The sequence below is a fragment of the Myotis daubentonii genome, chromosome 1 (genome assembly GCF_963259705.1).
Source record: "Myotis daubentonii chromosome 1, mMyoDau2.1, whole genome shotgun sequence".
NCBI classification, from domain to species: Eukaryota; Metazoa; Chordata; class Mammalia; order Chiroptera; family Vespertilionidae; genus Myotis; species Myotis daubentonii.
In genome coordinates, this window is record NC_081840.1 from 3154617 (window position 1) to 3179287 (window position 24671).

A 24671-nucleotide genomic window follows, 5' to 3' on the forward strand; every position below is an offset into this window, starting at 1 on the left:
CCCTGCCAACAGGACAGGCACCCTTTCACTGGCCACAGCCCCCTCCCCAGGGGCGGTAGCTGCCGTCACCTGGCTTGCTTGCCCCCAATGCCCGGGATGAAATCCAGTGACAGTGACCCTGCCGCAAAGTGGCCAGAACAGGCAGGAAGAGGAGGCAGAAGAGAGGGCTGGGAAGGGACAGTCACGCCCAGTCTCTCCCCTGCCCTGCGTGAGCTGACCCTGACGTGACCTCTTTCCTCCTTCCTCGCCGCCGCATTGCTCTTGTGGTTTACAAAAACCCCTTCTGGGGTTGCCAAGAGCACCCCCCCATGCCGGCCGCGCGCGCTGGCTGGGGAGCCAGAGCATTGCTCAGAGCTGTGGTTCGGCAGCAGCCTGCCACCTGGTCTCCGAGGAGCCAGGCAGCTGATTTATGGGACGCAGTGACATCACCAAAGCCCAGCAGCGGCCCCGCACCCCACCCCACCTCGCAGCAGCAAGGATTCTGACCCCATTCTCTGGGGAAGGCAGTCATTCATGTGCAGAGGGGGAGTTCTTGCTTTGGTTAAAAGGATCGGTGCCGTGGGAGAGATTAATATTTGAGTCCCCCTGGGCCTGGTGGATGTGCCCCCTGGGAGCTGGCACCTGGCGGAGGGAGCAGTGAGCAGCGTCTCCCCGCAGCCCGGCTCCAGCACCCACGTGGGCTCCCATTTCCTCTCAGCCCGTCATGTGAGCCCACAGCTGCCCGCCGCTCCCCACATCCACCCCCCATCGGTCACGGGCGTGAGCAGCACCAAGCCCCCCCTCCGCCCCCCGTCCCAGTGGGGAGACTCCCGGGTGTTGCAATGGACAGTCTCGTGTTCACCGGAGATGAGTCACGGGCTTGATGCGGAGCAGGTGGTCTCCTCTGAGCTGGAAGAGGCTCGGAATGCCATCCAAGGGGGAAAATCCAGAGAAACGCACCCGGCTTAGTGTGAGGGAGAGCTTTCTGACACGCGGAGATGCCCCCAGAGAACCCCGGAGTGCCGTCCCGGGAGGGAGCTGGGGGACGGTGGGCTCCCGGTCCCTGGAGGTGTCCCAGCAAACTGCGGGGCTGCACCCAGGGTCCCAGGCGCCTCTTCGGCACCCGCGCCATGAACTCACCGCTAGCAGCGGGGCGATAAGAAGAGATGACTTCTCAGTAAGGCTGTGCTGTGTAATCGTGGGTGACAGAGTCCGCCAGGGAGGGGTTCGAGAAGGCCGGGGGAGCAGAGGAGGTGGCGCGCGGGCCTGGGCCGGACCCAAGTTCTCAGCCGGTGAAATCAAAGGCTGGAAGGATACGGCCAAGGCACAGAGGTGAACGGTCCCTACGGGCCGCGGGGGTCAGGCGGACTCCTGTTGGCCTCAGGTCAGAACTCAGGTGGGAAACAGTGTCCGCAGAGCCCTGGTCCTCATCCCTCACTCCGGGGTCCTCATCCCTCACTCCAGGGTCTCCATCCCTCACTCCAGGGTCTCCATCCCTCACTCCAGAGTCCTCATCCCTCACTCCGGGGTCCTCATCCCTCACTCCAGGGTCCTCATCCCTCACTCCAGAGTCCTCATCCCTCACTCCGGGGTCCTCATCCCTCACTCCAGGGTCCTCATCCTTCACTCCAGAGTCCTCATCCCTCACTCCAGGGTCTCCATCCCTCACTCCAGGGTCATCATCCCTCACTCCAGGGTCTCCATCCCTCACTCCAGGGTCCTCATCCCTCACTCTGGGGTCCTCATCCCTCACTCCGGGGTCCTCATCCCTCACTCCAGGGTCCTCATCCCTCACTCCAGAGTCCTCATCCCTCACTCCAGGGTCCTCATCCCTCACTCCGGGGTCCTCATCCCTCACTCCAGGGTCCTCATCCCTCACTCCAGAGTCCTCATCCCTCACTCCAGGGTCCTCATCCCTCACTCCAGGGTCCTCATCCCTCACTCCAAGGCACTCGAATTGCAAACAGCAAACGCAAAAGCCTGATGGTGAAATGCCAACCCGACTCCTGGGAGAGTTTTCACAAAAACCTTAGTCATGTCTTAACGAGCTGGGAATGGCGGTTTCTTGGTGCCGTGGACTCGGGGCCAGGCAGTTCTTTGCTGGGGTTGGTCCTGGGCATTGCAGGACGTTCAGTGGCCCGGGTCTCCACCACTGGACGCCAGGAGCAGCCGCTCTCCTCCAGGGATAGCGACCAAAATGCCCCGACGTTACCAAATGTCCCTGGGAGCAAGGTCGGCCCAACCCCAGCCGAGGACACACTGTGGCTGGTACGGCCTCCAGGAGGGCTGGTGGCCTGGGGGACTCCTCGGAGACGGTGGAAGGGTTGAACTTAAAGGTTCGGGGAAGCCCCGGGGCTGGGGAGCAGGCGCTGAAGGAGGCGGGGAGGCAGGACTCTGGCGATGGCCGCGGGAGGACGGCACAAACCGCAGCTGGAATGATTGATCGGCCAAACAGAAAGCCACTCGCGCCGCCGCTGAGCCCGCAGGCGCTGTGTGCTGACATCATGACAGCACTCTCTCCCCCGAGTCTGGATGGGGACATCCGTTTGAGCAACTGGCCACTGTTGACTTTGGCGCCGTTCCCTGGTGTGTAACAGTGATACCTCCAGTCAACGCCTGTGGCTTCTCCCATGGTCATCCCCCTTCCTCCTCCTGTAGCCAACCGTGCGATGGGGTGTGTGTGGGGGGGGGGGGTGAGGCGGGGGGAATAAGGTGGGTAAAGAGTGAGGAAAGGAAGAATGAGATGCACACATCATGAACAAATAATAAAAGTGTAGTATGCAAATTGTCTCCTCAACCAGGAGTTGTCCAGTCCGGCCAGGGGGCGGGGCCAGCCAGGGGAAGAGAGGGAGTACCCAGCCAGCAGCCCACAGCCGCTAGGGACCCTACCAGTGCACGAAATTCATGCACTGAGCCTCTAGTGAACAAACAACATTGTAAGTAAAAAAAGAAGCAACAGGACCAGACCAGGAGGGCGGCAACTGAGATGAGCGAGGCACTACAGGGTGAATCCCATCTTTATTTAAAATATTGATATTTGCCTGGCTGGTGTGGCTCAGTGGTTGAGCGTCGACCTATGAACCAGGTCGTCAATGGTTCGATTCCCGGTCGGGACACATTCACATGCACATGCCCAGGTTGCAGGCCCGATCCCCAGTGTGAGGTGTGCAGGAGGCAGCCAATCCATGATTCTCTCTCATCATTGATGTTTCTCTCTCTCCCTCTCCCTTCCTCTCTGAAATCAATAAAGATGTATTTTAAATGTTGATGTTTTGTTCAGCTTGGGTGTTTTTACATCAACTTTACTTTTTTAAAAAACATTGCACTGTTATTGTTTCTCTTGTTGACTGATGCACCCATGTCCACCCTCCTTCGATGGGGCCCAGGCCAGGGCCTCACTCGCCTCACCCTGGCCCAGCCCTGGGTGGCAGAGTTAGGGCTGGGGCCGCCTGCCTGCCAGCAGAGAGCTGCGCCAGGCAGAGCAGCCTCAAGGGGTTCTGTGTCAGACTCACTGTTAATTGCCCCCACGGGGAAAACACAACAAAAGGTCTTTATCTGGATATAAAGCACGTTTCCACCATCTCATGTCCCAGCTATTCCCTTATCAGCCTGCTGTGAGAACCCCACCAGGGCAACTTTCACTGGTGTGTTACCACCCGGACCAGTAATTACAGGAAGACATTAATCGTGAAATAAAACGGCCTTTTTATTTTGAATTGAAGCAGTGTCCTTGGCTAAGAGGGAGCTGCCACAGACCAGTCTTGTGAAAAGGCTGGGACAGTTAGGATTTCTCCAAAGGCTTCCCACGGTACTTTGCGCAGGCTCTGTCGCAGGGGTGGGGGGTGGGGTGGGGGGTGGGATGGGGGGGCAGATGTTAAACCAAAGTTCTGCTCGGGAAGAGAGCGGCACCCCCTGCTGGCACTGAAGAGGAATTGCTCGTCCCCAGAAACGCTTCTGCACCAGTTTCCAAACAAGCCTTGAAATGGGTTACAACAGATCTGTCCGAAGGGGAAGGGAGCGTGTGACAAGGCAACGACCCCTTGTCGGTGGGTACGTCGGTACGACTTCTACGAGAACAGAAATGGCAAGCGCCACCCACATTTTAAATGGGTGTCACATACCATTTGTCTGGTGCCTCCCCTGGTAGCAGCCTATCCAACAAGCAAGTCACTGAAAAACAGAGGTGCAGCCAAGGTCGGCAGCTGCTCAAGGTCAGGTGTGCCAAGCAGTTAGCTGGGTCCCTATGATCACACGCACAAGACGTGTTTGCCACAAGGCTACATTGTAGGGATACGGTCACTAACGCGGCAATTCATATCCAAAAGGGGGTCAGAGTGGCACGTTAACATCACTCGCCGACACATCTCGGCAGCTGGTAGCAGGTGGATGGATACACCTGCCATCAGCAGGCCCGGGGCTGTAGGAACACCATGTCCCAATAGCAGGATCTGACACAGGCCGACCTCTCGCCCCCCGAAAGCACTGTGGACTTGGGGACCGTTCTTGGCGGAGGACAGTGGTGTTTAAAGCAAACTCCAAAGAGTAAATATTTTAAGTTTCTTCCAAGAGTATTCTTCATTTCATACTATTTTACACAGTCACACCAACAAGTTACAGGCCACAGAAACACCTGCACAGCGTCAGTATTCACTTCCATAACGGCCTTGATTCGGAAGATCCGGAAACAGAGCAACGCCGGGCTTTGCTGTAAGAAACCCCTTCGTTCACAGAGGGACACGGAGGTTGAGATGTCCTGGCCGAGGTCCCCGCTGGGTAAGTCACAGACCTGGCAACCCCAGGGTCCTGCCCAACTCCCTTTCTACTGTGTCCCTGCAACGTAAAAGTCTGACAGGACACTTTTAGGAAAGAAAAACATTAAGGGTACTAATAACATGGAAGTGCTCAAAACAGCCTCCTAGCAGCTCCAGTGCAGAGCATCTTGTGAAACGGGCCCGAGACACAGGCTCTTCCTGCAACAGGAGGCTTCTGTGCCCAGATTCCGCCACCAGCGGCGCAGGGGCAGGACGGGGTGAGCTTCCACCACCACCACCACCAGCGGCGCAGGGGCAGGACGAGGTGAGCTTCCACCACCACCACCACCACCAGCGGCACAGGGGCAGGACGGGAAAAGGCGAGGTCACACCGTGGAGGGGGCCCAATGGGCTTATAAACCTGGCCTGTCAGACGGGCACCTGCAGCTCATGGTGCGGAGATTATTCCTCCCTGAACATCCCATTGCACTTAGAGAATCAGTGTTGCTACGGGAGATACATTTAAAAGTGAAAGATTTTATACTTTCCGGTTTGAGCAAGCATTTTTGTTTGATTAACTGCCGTGGATAACATACGTAGTGTGATCGGCGGTGAGGGGAAACAGAGCACAGTGGGGTGATGAGCAGGGCGGTTGCCATGTGCCCCAGGAGCAGGCGGCCCTCACACTGAAGGCAGCCCCAGCTGGGCTGTGCTTGCTCAGGACCCAGGGGCATAGACTGCACGGAGTGGGGGCACGGACTGCACCGAGTGGGGGCATGGACTGCACGGAGTGGGGGCACGGACTGCACCGAGTGGGGGCACAGACTGCACGGGGTGGGGGCACGGACTGCACGGGGTGGGGGCACGGACTGCACGGGGTGGGGGCACGGACTGCACGGAGTGGGGCACGGACTGCACGGAGTGGGGCACGGACTGCACGGGGTGGGGGCACGGACTGCACGGGGTGGGGGCACGGACTGCACCGAGTGGGGGCACAGACTGCACCGAGTGGGGGCACGGACTGCACCGAGTGGGGGCACGGACTGCACGGAGTGGGGGCACGGACTGCACGGGGTGGGGGCACGGACTGCATGGGGTGGGGGCACGGACTGCACGGGGTGGGGGCACGGACTGCACCGAGTGGGGGCATGGACTGAACGGAGTGGGGGCACAGAGTGCACGGAGTGGGGGCACGGACTGCACAGAGTGGGGGCACAGATTGCACAGAGTGGGGGCACAGACTGCACAGAGTGGGGGCACAGAGTGCACGGAGTGGGGGCACAGAGTGCACGGAGTGGGGACAGAGCAGCAGGCGGCTCCGTGAGGTCCAAGTAGGTGGGTCCTGAGCATGCCCTTGACGTTTCCCCAGCAGTGACAAGGAAACAAAATCAGAATCAATGCTGTTTAGACCATTTCTATACATTTTAAATGTTCCAATTTGGCGTTTATATTGCTTCCTTGTTTATAAAATGTAGAGAATAAAACTGATTTGATGTCATTTTCCAAACCCCAACTGAAATGTGGTTCTGAAACCTAAATTTCCCTGGAGGACAGGGCCCCCTCAGGAAGGGAGCTCTCCTCAAGTCTGCACGGAGGAGGGGACGCCGCCGCTCTTCCTGTGGTTAATCGAGGAGACGGTGCTCAACAGGTCCTCCACTCCCGGCCATGACTGACTCCATAGCAACCAAAAGTGATGCCGAGAAAGGCTGCCAGTGTCCTGGGATAAATCACAGGACTGCATCTGTGAATGTGCCCGAAGAAAACCAAAACATTCATGGAAGGAGACCATTTCACCTTTAAATAAAAATACTTTATTCATTCCTGACAGGTTATCAAAATGTACACTGTTCACCAAGTAAAAACGGTACTTCCAAATCACTGAGCAGGGCATACTTAGAGGACGTTTGGTTAATATGAAAAGCATAAAAGCCACTTCCAACCTCCCTCTCCATACATTCCCAACAAGCTTGCACTATACCTGCTAAAACTGAACGTATGGACACTTACGTGGGCCCCAGCTCATCACAGAATGCACATTTTCATTTACACTTCCAATAAATGATTATTATACTAGAATTACCTTCTTTTGCCAAAAACTTTCAGGCTGACTTTTTGTATTTTGTATGACTTTGTAAATTACATAAAGAAGACAGCACATGACTCGTATTCACCTACACACACACATACACACATGGGATAAAGTGCAACACAACAGGACACGTCTGGACATCCCGTGCTCGGCTCCCACGGGGGACTTTCTGAGTACTTGGGAACAATGGTTCTCAGGGCGTGAACACAAAACCCACAGGCTGGGTGAGTTATGCCTCATAAGCATATGGACAACCCTGTTCGCTTGCTTTGCCTGGGGGGGGGGGGGGCGGGGCTGGCTCACGCTCTCTCTCTCTCTCTCTCTCTCTCTCTCTCTCTCTCTCTCTCGGTTTGGAAGCTGGGATTCTTTCTAAATCTCAGCGCGTCCTAAGCTGTGCTCTCGCGGTGCGCGGTACTCTGAGCTCTCCACTGCGAGAGCTTTCCCAGGACAGCGTGCCGGGAACCGGGAGAAGCAGAGTCGGGGTGACAAGAGCAAGCATTCCACTCACTTGGCAGCAATTGCTTTAGAGACCTTTGACCCCAGCCACCATACATGTCTACAGGCAAGTACCACACTAGACCTGAAATGACAGAAGTTTTGGTTGCATGTTTTTGTGATATTAAATTATTTAACTAAGAAATGCTTTTGTTCCTGAGATGAGCACAATAAAATGAAATGAGTTCCCTCTCCAATGGCCCAGGGGACACTCTGCTCCTTAGTCCCGCCCTCATCATTGTGGAAAAAACATGTCTGTAGTGTCAGTCTTCCCCGTGGCGCCACTTCTGGGACTCGTCTTGCCGAACATCTGGTCTAATTTGGTTCCTCATGCCTCCTAGCACGTTCGATGTTGCCTCTGTAGCCACAATCAGCGGCTTCACCACGGCTGGAGGGATCTGGCGCAGGACTTCGCCCACCGCCCCGGTGACCCCCCGGCTCTCGTGCTCTCGAGCTGCGGTCTCATAAATGGTGTGAGCCGTGTCCGTGATGCCCTGAGAGGGAAGACGGCAGAGAAGGAAGTAAATTACTAAGCCATTCTATAATACACACTTCAATACAATTATTCAACATTATGTAAGTAGACACACAAAAAAACTATGCTTTGAGGTAATCCAGGATAACACGTCCACTGATAATGGCCCAACCCCACTGTCTGCAGGGACGGGTCTGACTGGCAATTATCTCTCTCTATTCTCCTGACCGCCTTTCTTTTTTAGGGTGATCAGTGGTGGTGCCTTGATTTACCCACTAAACATTTCTTGGGGGCCCTGCCTAGTGGTCTTCCACTGTTTGGGACCACAGAGGCTACTCCACCGCTGAGAGGCTGCCTAGGCACTTCTGGGCACCAGTACTTGGGGAATAAATATTTTTAATGAAATCCTGGTAGGAGAATCGTAAGTAAAATGACCTCAAACTTTGTGTCATATTAAAAAGAATGTCAAAAAGGATTAACACAGGGAATGGCCCTGACAGCCACAGAACCAGGGCTTACTGTGCAGTGGCAATGGTTAGCAAATGTCAAGGTTCAAATGGTTACAAATCACCAATTCCACCTTCACAACCTGCACACGTGAACAAAGGGACTTATATGAACACTCTTAGAGCGGTGTTTTAGGGAAGAATGGAAAGTGTCTACCAATAGGAAAATAAGTAAACAGTGAAACACTATAAACAGTTCATATTACATGTACATACATCAACATGGATAGATCCTGAAAGACATGTGACAGATATACATACCATTCAGGTTAACTTTTAAAATACAAACCATAGCATGTCTTGCTTATGAGTACATATTTGTATAGCAGAACTATGAAGACATGCACAGAAAAGGCTGTACCACCTTCAGGACAGTGACAGCAGGGAAATGGGATTGGGGGAGCAAGCCATCTAAGAACTTGTATTTCTTAAACAGATCTGAGGCAAATGCAGCAAAGTATCATCATGCATTGGACCCAGCTGGTGAGTGTTTGGTGTCTGTCTAGTTCACTCGCACCTGCGGGGAAAGAGAGTCCATCTCTCCACTGGATCACTGCTCTTCCCGGAGTCCACCAGTCCACACGCCCTGTCCTTACCCAACACACACATTTGCACCCGCTGCTGGGAGCAGCCCAGGCCCACTGCCAGGGCCTCTCTGGGATGAATGACAACCACAGAGCGCTCTGTGGTGACAGCCAGGAAGCACGGGCGTGGCGCTGCTGTCCCACCCAAGGGCCACCTACCTCCTTCACCACACTGTAGGCCTTGGCCACACCTTCCCTCAGGTCCACGGGCTGGTGGGCTAGGCGATGGTGAGGAACCCTCCTGCTCTTCTTGGGCTCGATAGAAAGGGGGCCAGGGGACACCATGTCGTAAGCCGTCTCTGCCGCAGCCTGGCCATTTCACACAAAGTAAGAAATGAGTCAGAAAAGAGTCTGGGTTTGCCCCAACGTACACTTCCCACAGGGACTGAGGGGGAGGAGCAGAGGGACTCGCGTGCCCGCACAGTGTGAATTCTTTACAAGAACGTGTTCCTTTTATAATAAGAACATTAAGGTGTACATTCAAAACTGGCACCATCTGATCGAGCTCATCTTCTCAGTTCCTCCTCTGTCCTCTGAGGACATTCTCCACGACACCAGGTTAGTTGACAATGCACAGGGTGTGGGAGCTTAACACTTCATAGAGCAAACCTAATACAACTACTGTTTGATCTGCAATGCTTTCTTTATGTTTAGCTATGATCTTTTCATATAAATGTGGTGAAATAACCCTTGAGTAATTTAATGGTTATAATTTACCTGAAAGAGGCAAACAAATTTGACACTGGATTCCGCTGCTTTATTCTATTAACTAGAGGCACTGGGGGGGGGGGGGGGGGGGGAGTGGGGAGGGAGGGTGTTCCTCAGCTTGGCCTGTGCCCTCTTGCAGTCTGGGAGCCCCCAGGGGATGTCTGGCTGCCGCGGAGGTGAGAGAGGTTCCCGCCACTGCCACTGTGCTCACCAGCCGTGAGCCCGGCTTCTGGCTGAGCCATGTTCACCCTGTGGGAGTGCACTGACCACCAGGGGGCAGCTCCTGCATCGAGCGTCTACCCCCTGGTGGTCAGGGCACGTCATAGTGACCAGTCGTTCCACCATCGGTCCAAAACCAGCTCTCCGATATCCCCCGAGGGGTCCTGGATTGTGAGAGGGCACAGGCCAGGCCGAGGGACTCCACCAGTACATGATCGAGGCCGGGGAAGGACCGTGGAAGGGTTCCAGGGCGTGTCCGGCCCATCTCACTCAGTACCGATCGGCTGGACCCCAGCAGCAAGCTGACCTACTGATCGGAGCATCTGCCCCCCTGGTGGTCAGTGCACATCATAGCGACCGGTTGACAGGTTGACTGTCTGCCCCCTGGTGGTCAGTGCACATCATAACGACCGGTTGACAGGTTGACTGTCTGCCCCCTGGTGGTCAGTGCATGTTATAGCGAGCAGTTGAGTGGCCTTAGCATATCATTAGCATATTTACGCTCTGATTGGTTGAACAGCTGACCAAACGACCAGACACTTAGCATATTAGGCTTTGATTATATAGGATTACTTGACAGTGGATAACTAATTAAAAAAGCATGATACTACAAATAAAATAGCTTTTCCCAACATTTTCACAATATCATCATAAAACAAAATGGAGGAACGGTTCTGTAACAGCTCATCCTTCTGCATAGGTTCAGGCAGCCTATGGAAAGGTACCTGTATGGTTTGAACCATCCTGTTGGTGAGTTCCAGGGCAGCCATGGCTGTCGAGGTGCCAAAGGAGGCAGCGCCCCTCTGAAACCCTCTGACGATGCGGCCATCCTTCCGGTACTGCTCTATTGGCAACCAGACCAAGTCCTTCAGGCCTTGCACTAGAACAAGTCAACACGGAGAGGTCAACAGCGGTGCGGGAGCTCAGGTCTCGGCTCCATTCCAACCGGGGTTTTTAACCCCTGAAATGGGAAGCACAATTTCGTGTGTATGACTGCAAATGTAAGTTTTCTAGAAAGATGGTTCTGACACAGACTCTCAAAGGCATCCATAACCCAAAAGGGGTGAAGAACCACTGATGAGGTAAGATAACTTATCTTCTGATTAAAAAAGAAAACTCACCTAATTGTACTAGTGAGTGCATAGGCCCAACACCTCCCAGGATTCCTGGTAGCTGGTTCTTCTTAATGTCAGTAAGCCATTCAGTGATTGCATAGGAGAATAATTTGTCAACACCTAGCAAACTAAGCAAATGACTGTTAGTATATAAGAAGGAGAAAGATGGATAGCTTTAGATATGTCTGGGGAATTTTTGACTTAAGATAAAAGAAAATTGACTACAGCTTAAGGATAAAATATTATAGATGTTCAATCTGAATATATCCATACATATAAATATAAATAAATGTGTGTGTGTGTGTGTGTGTTGTGATGTTAATAATTTCCACAAGGCTTAGGTAACGTGTGTAAGTATCTTTTAACACAGCTCTTATTTCTTGAACATCTAAAGCTCTGGCATAGGATTAACTCAATGTCTACAAACTGCCACACAGTTCTTAGCTACTTAGTGAACTTCCCGATTTCACTAAATCAGCTGATTTACAACTTTGGGAAATTATTACAAATAATCACAACGATAGCTGTTTTTGAAAAATACTACTCTGTTCCAATTATTTCTACTTTCTCTGAATAAAACCTAGCCCTGGTCAGTAAGGATCCTCTGAAACTAAGCTGTCTGCACACAGTGCTGTCCGTGACCAAGGTGAGCATGCTGCTGAGAAGACCCCACTCATATCTGCTGTACTAACGTGGCGACCACAGCGTAAGGCCTCCCTGATGAACGGCTCACCCGTGCCGATAGAAGAGTCTCTTCAGCTTCAGTTCAGAGCAGTTCAACTGGGCCAGACCAATCAAGATCCCAGCTAGCGTACCCTTAAAAAAAAATAAAGGCCACATTAGTCTGTAAATTGAGAGACTCGTCATTTAAAACAGTTATTGTCTGGGAACGTCAAAGCAATATTCATTAAGGAAGCTAAAACAAAATATTTACAGCAAAACAACACATATTTTATAATAGGTAGGACCCAATTTATATCAATTTTTACTCATGGGGTCTCAAGCAAATGGTATTCAATTTATTTTAAAAACAATTACACTTTAAAATCTTGCACTTTCATATATAAAACTATGACAAAAAAGTTATTTTTTTTTAATTGAGTCCATTAGAAAAACAAATGAGATAATTTTGTGGAGAGTATATTTATACAAAATTTCCAAACCTGATCCATTGATACGTGTTTGCCATGATAATCAAGCCGAATAGGAACTTCTGATGTGAATCTGAATTCTCTGAAGATAAAGGAAGAAAGGGATATTTATATTCAAATTACTAATAGTTGAAATTAACTATAAATTAGTTTGTTCAACTGGAGAATAAAAACAAAATCACAAAATGAATAAAAGAGAATGACTTTTAGCATTATATTTTCTTATAACTAACCCAAATGTTAATAATCTTATAAATTTATTTTATTATATTTAAAATTTCTCACAAAAAACTTTTCCTAGTTTAATAGTGTTCATCTTAAAACAATTTATTCGGGCAGATATTTCTCAGTTATATAGGATGCAATTATGGGCAAGTCACGTTACCTAAACATTTGAGTCTAAATGTCTTTGTAAATAAATTTTCAAAATGCCGCCTACACTGGTGAATTTTAGTGAGCATTCCTGAGATTAATGCTTGTAAGCAGGATATTGGAATGCAAATATTGGGAATTCTTTGAGGACAGAATTACACACTGATGGCACACATCAAACACAAGGAGCTTGCAAAGGCTGAACTGCAAACAGACACTGGAAACACATGTGTTCTACAGAATCAGTGTTGGTGATTACATCCTAAGCCATCCCACAGAGACACTTAACCTCAGGAAAATGAAAATGCTGTATTCACATCATCACCACAAGAAGGACATGTCCCGTCTTCGGAATACTATCTCCACTTGGTTCTCTGGGCAACAGCCCCTCAACACCTGCCACTTCCTTACTTTTTTCTCCATGGCACAAAATAGCATCCTCTGGTTATTTTTAAGTTCATTTAAATAGGGATTTTTCTCTACTTTGTTCACTGTGCCTAGAGCCGTGGGCAAACTACGGCCCGCGGGCATTCGGCCCGTTTGAAATGAATAAAACTATTGAAAAAAAAGACCGTACCCTTTTATGTAATGATGTTTACTTTGAATTTATATTAGTTCACACAAACACTCCATCCATGCTTTTGTTCCGGCCCTCCGGTCCAGTTTAAGAACCCATTGTGGCCCTCGAGTCAAAAAGTTTGCCCACCCCTGGCCTAGAATAAAATGTAGTATATATATAGCAAATGTTCAACAAGTACTTGTTGAATAAGTAAATGTTGAATAAATGTTGGGGAGAACGTATTAGACCAGCGGTTCTCAACCTGTGGCTCGCGACCCCTTTGGCGGTCGAACGACCCTTTCACAGGGGTCGCCTAAGACCATCCTGCCTATCAGATATTTACATGACGATTCATAACAGGAGCAACATTACAGTTATGAAGTAGCAATGAAAATAATTTTATGGTTGGGTCACAACATGAGGAACTGTATTTAAAGGGCCAGAAGGTTAAGAACCACTGTATTAGACAATCCTTGGAAAGTGCACTGAGTTTGGGATTAAGACCCGTATTCCAGTCCTGCCTCAGCCACTAACTGTGTGGTTTGTGCAAGTCAACTCACCTCCCTGGGTATTAGCTTCCTCTTTTCCACAGTGAGTAACTGGACTCTATCACTTATTCCCATCCCAGGGCCCCGGACCCTCTAGGACAGTGGTTCTCAACCTGTGGGTTGCAGCCCCTTTCGTTGCTGCTACAGTTATGTAGCAGCAACAAAAATAATTTTATGGTTGGGTCACATGAGGAACTGTATTTAAAGGGCCAGAAGGTTGAGAACCACTGCTCTAGGAGCTTTTGAGAGTAGAAATAGAAATCTATAAGCTATTTGACACAGTCTAATGGAAAAACAAACACTTACTGGGTAAGTAAGGCTACTTACTATACTGCAGGAAGCCACTGCTTTCCAATACTATCATGAAAGTGCACCATGGAACGAGGAAGGCTGATGGACCTTGAGCATTAGCAGGGCTGACGCTAAGCACCGATTGTTCGTGCTGAGACAGTGGTGGCTCAAAGCAATGTCCTGACCTGATAGCCTTCAAGTAAATGTTTACTGGACCTCACTGATCTTTACTGACCTTAGAGACGGTCTGTCTGCTACCTGTTTGCCATGCTTTACTGAGGGCAAGATGTGTATCTAAAACTGAATAAAAAGCGGACAAGCCCAGGTCTCAGTGTGTCTCTTCAAGAAAGAGGCTCCACCTGGCCCCCAGTGCCTTCTAAATTCATATTTCTTGTATAGGATTTTCATTTGTGCGTCGGCCCCTTCTGAACCCCGCCACGAAGGTCGCGGCATCTGGTGCCATGAACAGGGACTGGAGGAGAAGATTCGCCTAAGCGAAAAACGAAGTGAAAAGGAAAAGTGGAAATTCACTGGAAAGGTGGGAAGTTCACCACGCACAAAGCCCGTGCCAGCTTCGGAGTCGCGACTGTTAAGTGGATGGGGACGTTTTTAATCAACCAGGTTATAATGGGGAAGAATTCGAGTAAAAGGCAAAAAATCATTGTAAATTGTTAGCTTGCATGCTCAAGGATAAAGGAATTAAGGTGTCAAAAGGTCCTCTCTTAAATCAGGCTCAAGGAAAACGAGTGCCCTGGTCATCTTTAACCAGGTGGGCTCTTGTTTGCCTGCATTATGCCCACTTCGTATTGGGATCAACAGTCTGTCACACCTAAGGCCCCGAACCTTCAGCCTCTGGTGGGGTTGGCTCCCCAGCTGGAGAGAATGGGCAAACAGTCCTTTCACAAAAGGGCTCTGATGCTCTGACAATCACCACCTGACGCCTCGGGACGGACAGGTTTTAGCTGAAACAACTCTAGACGCCAGTCAGTGCTGTGGGGAGCAGGACAGGGTGAGACCTGTGAACAGGCTGAGGTCTGGGCCGCATTCTGGCTGTAAGTCCCAGGCCATGTGAAACAGCGGGAAGATCCATGGAAAGAGCTCTGGTTTATTGTCTTGTCTGTGGGTTATGCTTGTAAATATCGTACATATGAGTGTCTGTTAACTGTTGTTTTACCTGTCTTTGTTGTTTGGTTTAATTTGTTTATTGTTAGTCTATTAAGCATGCCTTTAATTTATTTTAATAGAAAAGAAACAGTAAATGGCCAGGCCACTACTAAATTTCCCCAGAGCAAACAGGATGGGGTGGGGAGAGAGAGTACGAGCGGTACACGTGGCCGATAACACAGGTCCTAGGAAAATTCCCTAGACACAGGGAGGTAACTAAAGAAGGCCCCACCCATTAATTACTAGGTCTCTTAGTGATCCTGTAAAATGGACGCCCGCTCTCGGGAGTGTTCTTAAAAGTCCCATTTTTGTCGTGTTTTTGTTTCCCAGTCCCTCATTTGAAATTTGAATAAATAAGCCATTCTCACAGTTTGGAGACTTCTATATCCATGAAGAGAAAAAGGCTAGCTTAAGAGAAGGCGCGCCCCGCCCGATTTTGGTAGCCTCGGCCTAAGCCCCATCTCTTCAGGGATGCTATCGAATAGGCCGCAGACTGTTTTCCTTTGGGAGATGGTGAAAATGACACAAGGAAGATATACAGGCTGGGTTTGGGCAACAAAATCAGTGTTTCCATAATAATGGGTAGTTCTTGAATAATCATAGACCACATTCTAAGGTTGCCTCCCAGGTCCTGGGGGCACTTCTGTTTTTATAAAGAAAAATAAAATAAAATAATACTTTAACATTAAAGCCACTGAAAGCCCGTAAGTTATCTCTGTTACAGAATTTGCCAAGGAAAATGCTTTGGGTAATAATTGGCTTTAAAATCTCAAAGTTGTTAAGGCAAAATATATATAACTAAAATGAAGAGTATATGGTAAAAAATCTTTTTCAGTGGTAATTACATATTTGTGCATCGGCCCCTCCTTCAGATCCTGAACCCCACCGCAAAGGTCACAGCACTATACAAGCTAAAAAGTGTCAAATTTCATTGCTTTCAGTCCAGAATTTTAACAATTCAATTTCTTTTATATATCAGTTATCCAGTATTCACAAAAACAAAACTGATAGTTTACATGTGATTCATATAAAATGAGAATTCAATTTATTACTTAGAATACACAATTTTTAGTAGAAAAGGTTTTTTAAAAGATCAGTGTGGGAAAATAACAAGTGAGGTCATTCTTTTGTGGTGGGAAGGTTTGGAATCAACAAAGATCATCTATTCCTGCATCTTCCCAATCCTCAGAACTTTGTTATCAAAATTAAACGACTTACCTAAAAAACACAGGCTGGTCACTAAACGAGGCTTCTTCAGCCGCGAAGTCCTTCTCTTCCTCCCCGTTCGCCACTTCCGCTGAATTGGCACTGTCGTTTGGGGAAGGTGGCTTTGGCCCAGAGAAAGAAAGCACTAGACTTGGCTCCTTCGAGGTACTCAGGTGCCTTGGCACACTGCAGGTGACGTCAGCGCCGGGAGATTTCTTCACTGAAAGAGTAACGCGCACGCCGGGAACACTGGCTATGCTTCCGCAGAGCCCCATGCATCAATCTAGCTTTAACTGGTTTTGCTACATTTCACTTAATGAACACAATTAACTGTGACAGAAAAATGACTTTCACCTTTTAAACTATTACTTTTACATAAATTACATTTACATAATTTAATAAAAAATAAACACAACTCATTTATATAAATGAAAATGAAGACTACATAAGTACATTCTCAAAAAGGCCTCATAACAGTCAATCCAAGTACTTGTTATAGATTTTTCAGCTACTTGTTTAGTACCTTCTGGATCTGGAGCCATTAGAAGCTCTACTTCTGTAGAAAGACTTGTGAAGAAATCCTTCAGGAAGAACAAGGCATCCTAAAATTGAGAGATGTAGTTACAATATTTGGTAGCACACAAAAAATTTGGCAATTCCAAAGACTCTGACTGACTACAGATCACACTTGTAAGAAGTATAAATAACAAGTTAGGAGGGTGTTTTTCCAGGTAACATGGCAGATGGGACTGAAGAACAAGCGGTTGGTTTGACAGCACTGGAAGTACACTCTGGTCTGCAGGAGGGCAGTGGGTTCATGCCTTGCTCATTAGATTATGCATTACACTTACATATTTGACATATTACTTACATTACATATGTTTATTACATATTACTATATGTATGTCTCCAATCTCAAGTAGTAAACAGTTAATAGTATATGAAATGTTATTCCTTGGCCACTAGGAGGAGATATTTTCAATGCTATGTTTTTTAAATATGACTGCCTTCAAAAAGAGAAAATTAATAAATGTGCTCTGCTCTTAAAAAAATGAAGACTAAGAGACAGTGATTTACCCATTTTTACTACAAATGCACAAAACACCAAAGGGATACTAATCAAGTCTTTTAAAATGTCCTCAGAATTTTATTTTTTTTAGTTATTTATGCTAAACTCTCTAAAATTCCTAAGTCAAACAACCTAATTTTGAAACTAGCAACACAGGCCCAGGCCAGGTGGCTCAGTTGATTGGAGTGTTGTCCCATGCACCAAAAGGGTTGCGGGTTCAACTCCCAGTCAGGGCACATACCTAGGTTGCGGGTTTGATCTCCGGTTGGGGCATGTACAGGAGGCAACCGATTGTTGTTTCTCTCTCACATCGATATTTCTGTCTCTCTTTCTTTCTAAAGATCAATAAAGACATATCCTCGGATGAGAATTAAAATTTTAAAAAAACTAGCAACACAGAGATTTACAGTGGTTGCACCATGTAAACCAATAGGTAAATGAGGAAACAAACTGTGGAATACCCATACAACGAAATACTAATCAGCAATAAAAATGAACAGACTGGAATCAAGATTTAACTATAAGACTGCGAACAAAGACCACTAGGGGGTGCACCAAGGAAGCATAACAAAATGCGGAGACAAAGAAACAGGACAAAATTGTCAATGGAAGATATAGAGTTCAGAACCACACTTTTAAGGTCTCTCAAGAACTGTTTAGAAGCTGCCGATAAACTTAATGAGATCTACATGAAAACTAATAAGACCCTCGATCTTATATTGGGGAACCAACTAGAAATTAAGCATACACGGACTGAAATAACGAATATTATACAGACGCCCGACAGCAGACCAGAGGAGCGCAAGAATCAAGTCAATGATTTGAAATGCGAGGAAGCAAAAAACATCCAACCGGAAAAGCAAAATGAAAAAAGAATCCAAAAATGCGAGGATAGTGTAAGGAGCCTCTGGGACAGCTTCAAGCGTACTAACATCAGAATTATAGGGGTGCCAGAAGATGAGAGAGAGCAAGATATTGAAAACCTATTTGAAGAAATAATGACAGAAAACTTCCCCCACCTGGTGAAAGAAATGGACTTACAGGTCCAAGAAGCGCGGAGAACCCCAAACAAAAGGAATCCAAAGAGGACCACACCAAGACACATCATAATTAAAATGCCAAGAGCAAAAGATAAAGAAAGAATCTTAAAAACAGCAAGAGAAAGAAACTCAGTTACCTACAAGGGAGTACCCATACGACTGTCAGCTGATTTCTCAACAGAAACTTTGCAGGCCAGAAGGGAGTGGCAAGAAATATTCAAAGTGATGAATACCAAGAACCTACAACCAAGATTACTTTATCCAGCAAAGCTATCATTCAGAATTGAAGGTCAGATAAAGAGCTTCACAGATAAGGAAAAGCTAAAGGAGTTCATCACCACCAAACCAGGATTATATGAAATGCTGAAAGGTATCCTTTAAGAAGAGGAAGAGGAAGAAAAAGGTAAAGATACAAATTATGAACAACAAATATGCATCTATCAACAAGTGAATCTAAGAATCAAGTGAATAAATAATCTGATGAACAGAATGAACTGTTGATTATAATAGAATCAGGGACATAGAAAGGGAATGGACTGACTATTCTTGGGGGGGAAAGGGGTGTGGGAGATGTGGGAAGAGACTGGACAAAAATCGTGCACCTATGGATGAGGACAGTGGGTGGGGAGTGAGGGCGGAGGGTGGGGCGGGAACTGGGAGGAGGGGAGTTATGGGGGGGAAAAAAAAGAGGAACAAATGTAATAATCTGAACAATAAAGATTTAATTAAAAAAAAAATGAACAGACTGCTACATGGTAGCACACAGCCTACATGACTCTCACGGACACAATGTTGGAGAGGAAGCCAGATACAATTCCACTGACATGAAGCTGTGGAAAGGTAGCTGATCTGTGGTGGGGTAAATGAAGTCAGTGGTTGCTTTGGAGTGGCGGAGACTGACTACAAAGGGACATGAGTGGACTTTGTAGGGCACAGAAAATGTTTTATATTTTAATTAGTGTCGTAGTTACTCAACTGTATATTTGTCAAGCTCTGTGCATTTATTATATGCAAATTATACTTCAATACAATCAATTTTTTAAACTTAAAAATTTGGTTTTTTATGTATGCTACACTTGAACTACAAAATATTTATTTCTAGCATTAAGGTCGTATGATAGAAGATATTAATAGTGCAATATGACAAAGTGTTAAAGAATTACTTTTCAGGTCGTACTCGGGCAATTAAGCAATGATGCTGAAAAACCACAAATGTGCGCGCGAACTGGTCCTGCCACATGTCCAGCATCGCCAGCCTCAGCAGGGCATTTACTGATCCTTCCCCAATGGCCTTACCTCCTCTCAGATCCTGAACTAGGCTCTCATGCTTTCACAAAGATCTTAATGTGGCTGACTCCATTGCATTCCTTAAGGACCACGCAAATGTCCCCTCCCCCAGACAGCTTTTCCTGATCACCTCTCACTCGTCCAACCACACCCCCCACACACACACACCTGGCCTTGGAGCCCTCTGCTGGTGGGGCACCTCATCCTAAGCTCACCTTTGTCACCTGTAGTCCCCATAGGTGTTAAGTCATAGTTTATGTTGGTGTCGCCACACCACACAGAGACCTTTGGGAATAAAATGTTTATTCATCTTTGTACCCCCAGCATCTTGGTACAGAACGTGGGACGTGGCTGGCATTCAGCAAATGACTTGGAATTAATTAGCATATCTTCCTTACACAGATTTCCAGGTGGTACAATACTAAAATGAATACTAGACTAGGAGAGTCAGGAAATCTGGCCCCTTCATATTTTGGACCTCAAACTGCCTAGTTCTATAACCTTCATCATCTATTCACCCCCCTAGATGGAGATCACCCCATCTGCCTAGTTTTCTGCCTACCCCATGGGCACACGGAACTTTAGAGGCAATTGCATGGAACTCCATCAGCAATGCAGCTTTTTATTTTTATTTTGTTAATATATTTTTATTGATTTCAGAGAGGAAGGGAGAGGGAGAGAGAGATAGAAACATCAATGATGAGAGAGAATCATTTTGATCAGTTGCCTCCTGCATGCCCTACACTGGGGATCAAGCCTGCAACCTGGGCATGTGCCCTTGACCAGAATCGAACCTGGGACCCTTCAGTCCGCAGGCCGACACTCTATCCTCTGAGCCAAACTGGCTAGGGCAGCGATGCAGCTTTTTAAAAACATGAGAAAACAATGTGTTGCTTTCATACTTACTATCTATGAGTCAGTGAAGACAAATAAAAGAGAGATATGCTTGGTAAGAAAAACATTACTCAAAGCATTATCATTCATCAACTGATTTGCTTTCAAAAGGAAAAATGAAGAACACAAATATTTGGTTTTCTATTCAGATGACCATTTGCTATCTCAAAATACGGTTTATCAATCTTAGAAGCTGCAAACCCGGAAGGTTTTTAATCAATAACACACCCCCTGAGGCTGAGATATCTGTAGCACGGCTTTGTTTCCCAGGCTTCAGAGTGGGGGAATTATTCCCCATTCCTCCTCAGCTTAGTCACATCATTTATTTCCCTGACTGTCTTCTCTAAGATTAACATTTTCCCACTTTAAAATCATAATGCATTACAGTTCTAAAGAAGAAATGAAGCTCATTAAAGAGAAAAGTCTATTAAAGAAAATTGGGCTTGCTAAGTCTGGTGAAGTCGTGCCATAAAGATGTACCTTGCTCAAATCTGTGCTCACATGTGATTTCCACAGATGAGATTCACCATAAATACTTCATCATATTCCTACTAGGACAATGTATGGATAAGTTAAATTAAAATATGGGTACCAAGAGGTATTATTCTCATAATGAGAAAGCATAAATCTAAAGTTCTCCTTGGTAAGTCTGACCCAGCTCGGAAGCTACAAGTATTAATGAAAAGTTGTGCTAAACATCTGTTTCACATATTCTCTAAGATATGTCTATATTTTGTTTATAATATAAATATTATTTAAGCTTATTCCTAAGTACATTACTTATTTAAATAAAAAAATCAACATTACTCAGTCAATATTAAGTGAACAAATAATGCTACCATCCCACACATACTCTACATTCAAACCTGAGCTCACCCCAATATAAGGTATAAAAGGAGGGTTTGGCTAAGTGGATAGATTGTCGACCTGTGGACTGAAGGGTCCTGGGTTCAATTCCGGTCAAGGGTACATGCCCAGATTGTGGGTTCAATCCCCAGTGTGTGGTGTGCAGGAGGCAGCTGATCAATGATTCTCTCTCATCATTGATGTTTCTATCTCTCCCTCTCCCTGTCTCTCTGAATAAAACACACATACACACACACAGTAAAAAAATAAAATAAAAGGAGGGTTTGTTATTTTAGAGGCAGATTCTTTTTAAAGCCCCATTTATTTTCTTCAGTCGTTATATGATCTTTAACTTTCTGTGCCAGGCACCAAGTGAAGCATTTTATATACACTAGTCTCATTTAATCCTCTTTGTTTAAAAAATGATGCTATATGTATTACTTTAATTTTATTAATGAAGAAACTGAGGCTTGAATAAGTTAAGTAACTTAGCCAATGCCACACAACAAGTAAAGGAGAGCTCAGCTTTAAACCCAGGTCTGACTCCAGCCCTATGCTCTTCACCACTACACTGCACCGCTACAAAGTATCATATTGTCGTATACCTTGAATAAAGTCTGCAGAAGAGGCACCAGCTATGTTTTTAACAGCAATTCGTCCCGAAGCAAAACCTAGAATAACTTGATGGGATGCTTGTTGGAATATGGGAAACAGGATTTATGTCTTTCCATGAATCTCTATCGTCTGTGACCTGTTCAGGTGCCAATTTACTACTTTGTCATTTTACCCACGGCAGAGGAACTGTCTTCCAGGTGCTGCGAGTAAGACTCAGTCCTTTATATCTTTCAATCATATCTCAGGCCTTCCTTGAAGACTCTGAAAACACCTGGACATCTGAATGAGAAGTGTGTCCGTAAGAATTAGAATGAGAAGCAGGTTCAAGGGCTATTTCATGCAGACCCTGAGGTGGAGACTGGGGATAACATCTAGAACGATTATACACCAACAGTTCAGATTCCAAAAGCCTAATAAACCTGCCCTGTTCTTTACCAGCAGAAGTCTGTGTTAATTATCCAATTTTCATAAAGGTTAAATAGTAAGCATTTGATTCTTAAGTCTCTCATTCCGAATGTGGGATGTGTATTTCACCGTAGTTCCATGAGTTATGAGTGTGCCTACCTGGTCGATATTGAGGCGAAGTGGCATCAGTGACACTCTTAAGCAGCACTCCTGAGGTGACCTGCCCGACTCTGGGCGCACGTGTAATGCTTTCACTGTCAACTACAAGATAAAAGGGAGAGAATATCCCCAATGATATTAAGACATTGCTCTCATTTTAAAAAAAACAAAGGATAAGAATTATATTCCCAGATCAGAAAGTGGAACTATTTACCCTCTTTCCTTAAAGCCTGAATCAAACTTTTCTGGGTCACACACTCCCTCAAGAATCTGATGAAAGATATGGATGCTTTTTAGAGAGAAAAAAGCACATGGTGCTGCTGTGCAGTCTCAGGAGGCTACAGGCCCCGGCGCTAAGCCCAGTCCATACTCCAGGGCCAGCTCCATGACGCTTTCACCCAGGAGTCCTCACTAATCATTTCTGCTCCACTACGCTTTTTAAAGTGTTAGAAATCTGAACCCTTCTAGCAATCCTAATTACTCTGTACAGATTGCTATGGACTTCCGGTTTCCCTCAGCTATCATCATGTTGACGAATTTAGAGAATGGACCCTAGAAGTGACAAGCAAAATAATTTTTAAACCATAAAACTTTAAGCAGCATATTTAAAAGGGGTTTTCATATTAAATTGGGTAAAGATACCTGGTAATTTTCCCCAATCTAAATCTTCTGCAGTTATCTATAAAATAAAAGCCCAGGACAGTTATGGTGGAATGACCAGAATGACCGGTCACTATGATGCGCACTGATCACCAGAGGGCAGATGCTCAATGCAGGAGCTGCCCCCTGGTGGTCAGTGCGCTCCCACAGTGAGAGCGCTGCCCAGCAAGAAGCTGGGCTCATGGCTGGTGAGCACAGAGGCGATGGCAGGAGCCTCCCCTGCTTCCACGGCAGCGCTAAGGAGCGGTGAGCCAAGTGGTAAGAAACGAGCAGGCAGGCAGTAAGGAGCAAGCAGGCGAGCGGTTAGGAGGGAGCAGGCGGGCAGTTAGGAGCAAGGGGTCGAACATCCCCCGAGGGGTCCTGGATTGTGAGAGGGCGCAGGCCGGCCTGAGGGCCCCCCCACCCTGCACAAATATCATGCATCGGGCCTCTAGTATATAATAAAAACACTTTTCTAAACTTCAGATAACAAAAATATCAAGTTTCCAATCTTACCATGTTGGAATGAGCTTTGCGAGGCATTTCCTTGCTGCAATACAGGTACAAGAACTTGTTCATCTGTGACGTGGCCAGCCGGTCTCGAATCTCAAGGTCCTGCACGAGGAACACCTGCCGGGAGACTGGGTGCTCTAAGAGGCTGGGGTCGCACTCCGGCTTGCACGGTGGGTAGACCTCATGCTGAAACTTCACCTTCACAGACAGGAGAAGGAACACAGGGCCATCTTGACATTTTATTTAAATTAGATTTTCTCTTTGCAATGCAAAATATCACTCATCTCATTCTTTGAATTCTCAGCTTTCAATTCCACTTTCATGGAGTGTACTGTTCCTTCATTTATTTGCTCACTTAAGTACCGATCTGTATGTTCCCTATACACAAGGATAAGCTTGACTTGACATTTCTTTTTTCTTTTTTAAATATATATTTTATTGACTTTTTTACAGAAAGGAAGGGAGAGGGATAGAGAGTCAGAAACATCGATGAGAGAGAAACATCGATCAGCTGCCTTCTGCACACTCCACACTGGGTATGTGCCCGCAACCAAGGTACATGCCCTTAACCAGAATCGAGCCTGGGACCCTTGAGTCCGCAGGCCGACGCTCTAGCCACTGAGCCACACCGGCTAGGGCTTGACTTGACATTTCTTATGAGACCTTGGCAAAATCCCCATCCTTCCCAAGCCAAACTCTCAAGAGGAATAAGACATACAATTACCCTCTTGTACTCATGAACTTGCCTGCAAAGGAATCAATGACAGCAGGTTCAAGTTCCAAAGTGGGCAAGGATATAATTAAACACATGGAATTGGCATCATTCTATCTCCACATTAAGCACCCTAATATATGACCCTCAGTAAAATCCCAAACAAGCTGGCAAAATTAAATGCATATGAAGTCACTGGGGGCTTGGCCCCACTGTGTGGGTCTAGACGTCCACAGAGGACCTGACGTGTGCTACCCAAGGCAGGCATCCCCAGATAGAG

General features: G+C 46.9%; 1 protein-coding gene and 1 long non-coding RNA gene across 5 annotated transcripts in view; one reads left to right on the forward strand and one right to left on the reverse strand.

Annotated features, from left to right (window-relative positions):
- Positions 1 to 6518: 6518 nt before the first annotated feature.
- The window catches only part of ATG2B (autophagy related 2B), a 75853-nt gene continuing 57700 nt past the window's right edge, over positions 6519 to 24671 (reverse strand). For 3 of the 4 annotated variants that reach the window (XM_059686038.1, XM_059686040.1, XM_059686034.1), the window contains 10 exons: positions 23683 to 23877; positions 22528 to 22629; positions 16736 to 16814; positions 16225 to 16432; positions 12085 to 12154; positions 11655 to 11737; positions 10928 to 11049; positions 10532 to 10686; positions 9039 to 9188; positions 6519 to 7808 (listed from right to left, as the gene is read on the reverse strand). In XM_059686038.1, coding sequence (XP_059542021.1) covers positions 7578 to 7808; positions 9039 to 9188; positions 10532 to 10686; positions 10928 to 11049; positions 11655 to 11737; positions 12085 to 12154; positions 16225 to 16432; positions 16736 to 16814; positions 22528 to 22629; positions 23683 to 23877 — 1395 coding nt within the window. In that variant the 3' untranslated portion in view covers positions 6519 to 7577. The remainder of the gene's footprint in view (positions 7809 to 9038; positions 9189 to 10531; positions 10687 to 10927; positions 11050 to 11654; positions 11738 to 12084; positions 12155 to 16224; positions 16433 to 16735; positions 16815 to 22527; positions 22630 to 23682; positions 23878 to 24671) is intronic. The other variant, XM_059686036.1, reaches the window with a different exon arrangement.
- Positions 10683 to 17745, forward strand: LOC132229406 (uncharacterized). Its single transcript, XR_009451679.1, has 4 exons — positions 10683 to 10888; positions 11506 to 11567; positions 14242 to 14430; positions 17623 to 17745. It is a non-coding gene; the product is annotated as an uncharacterized LOC132229406 (long non-coding RNA).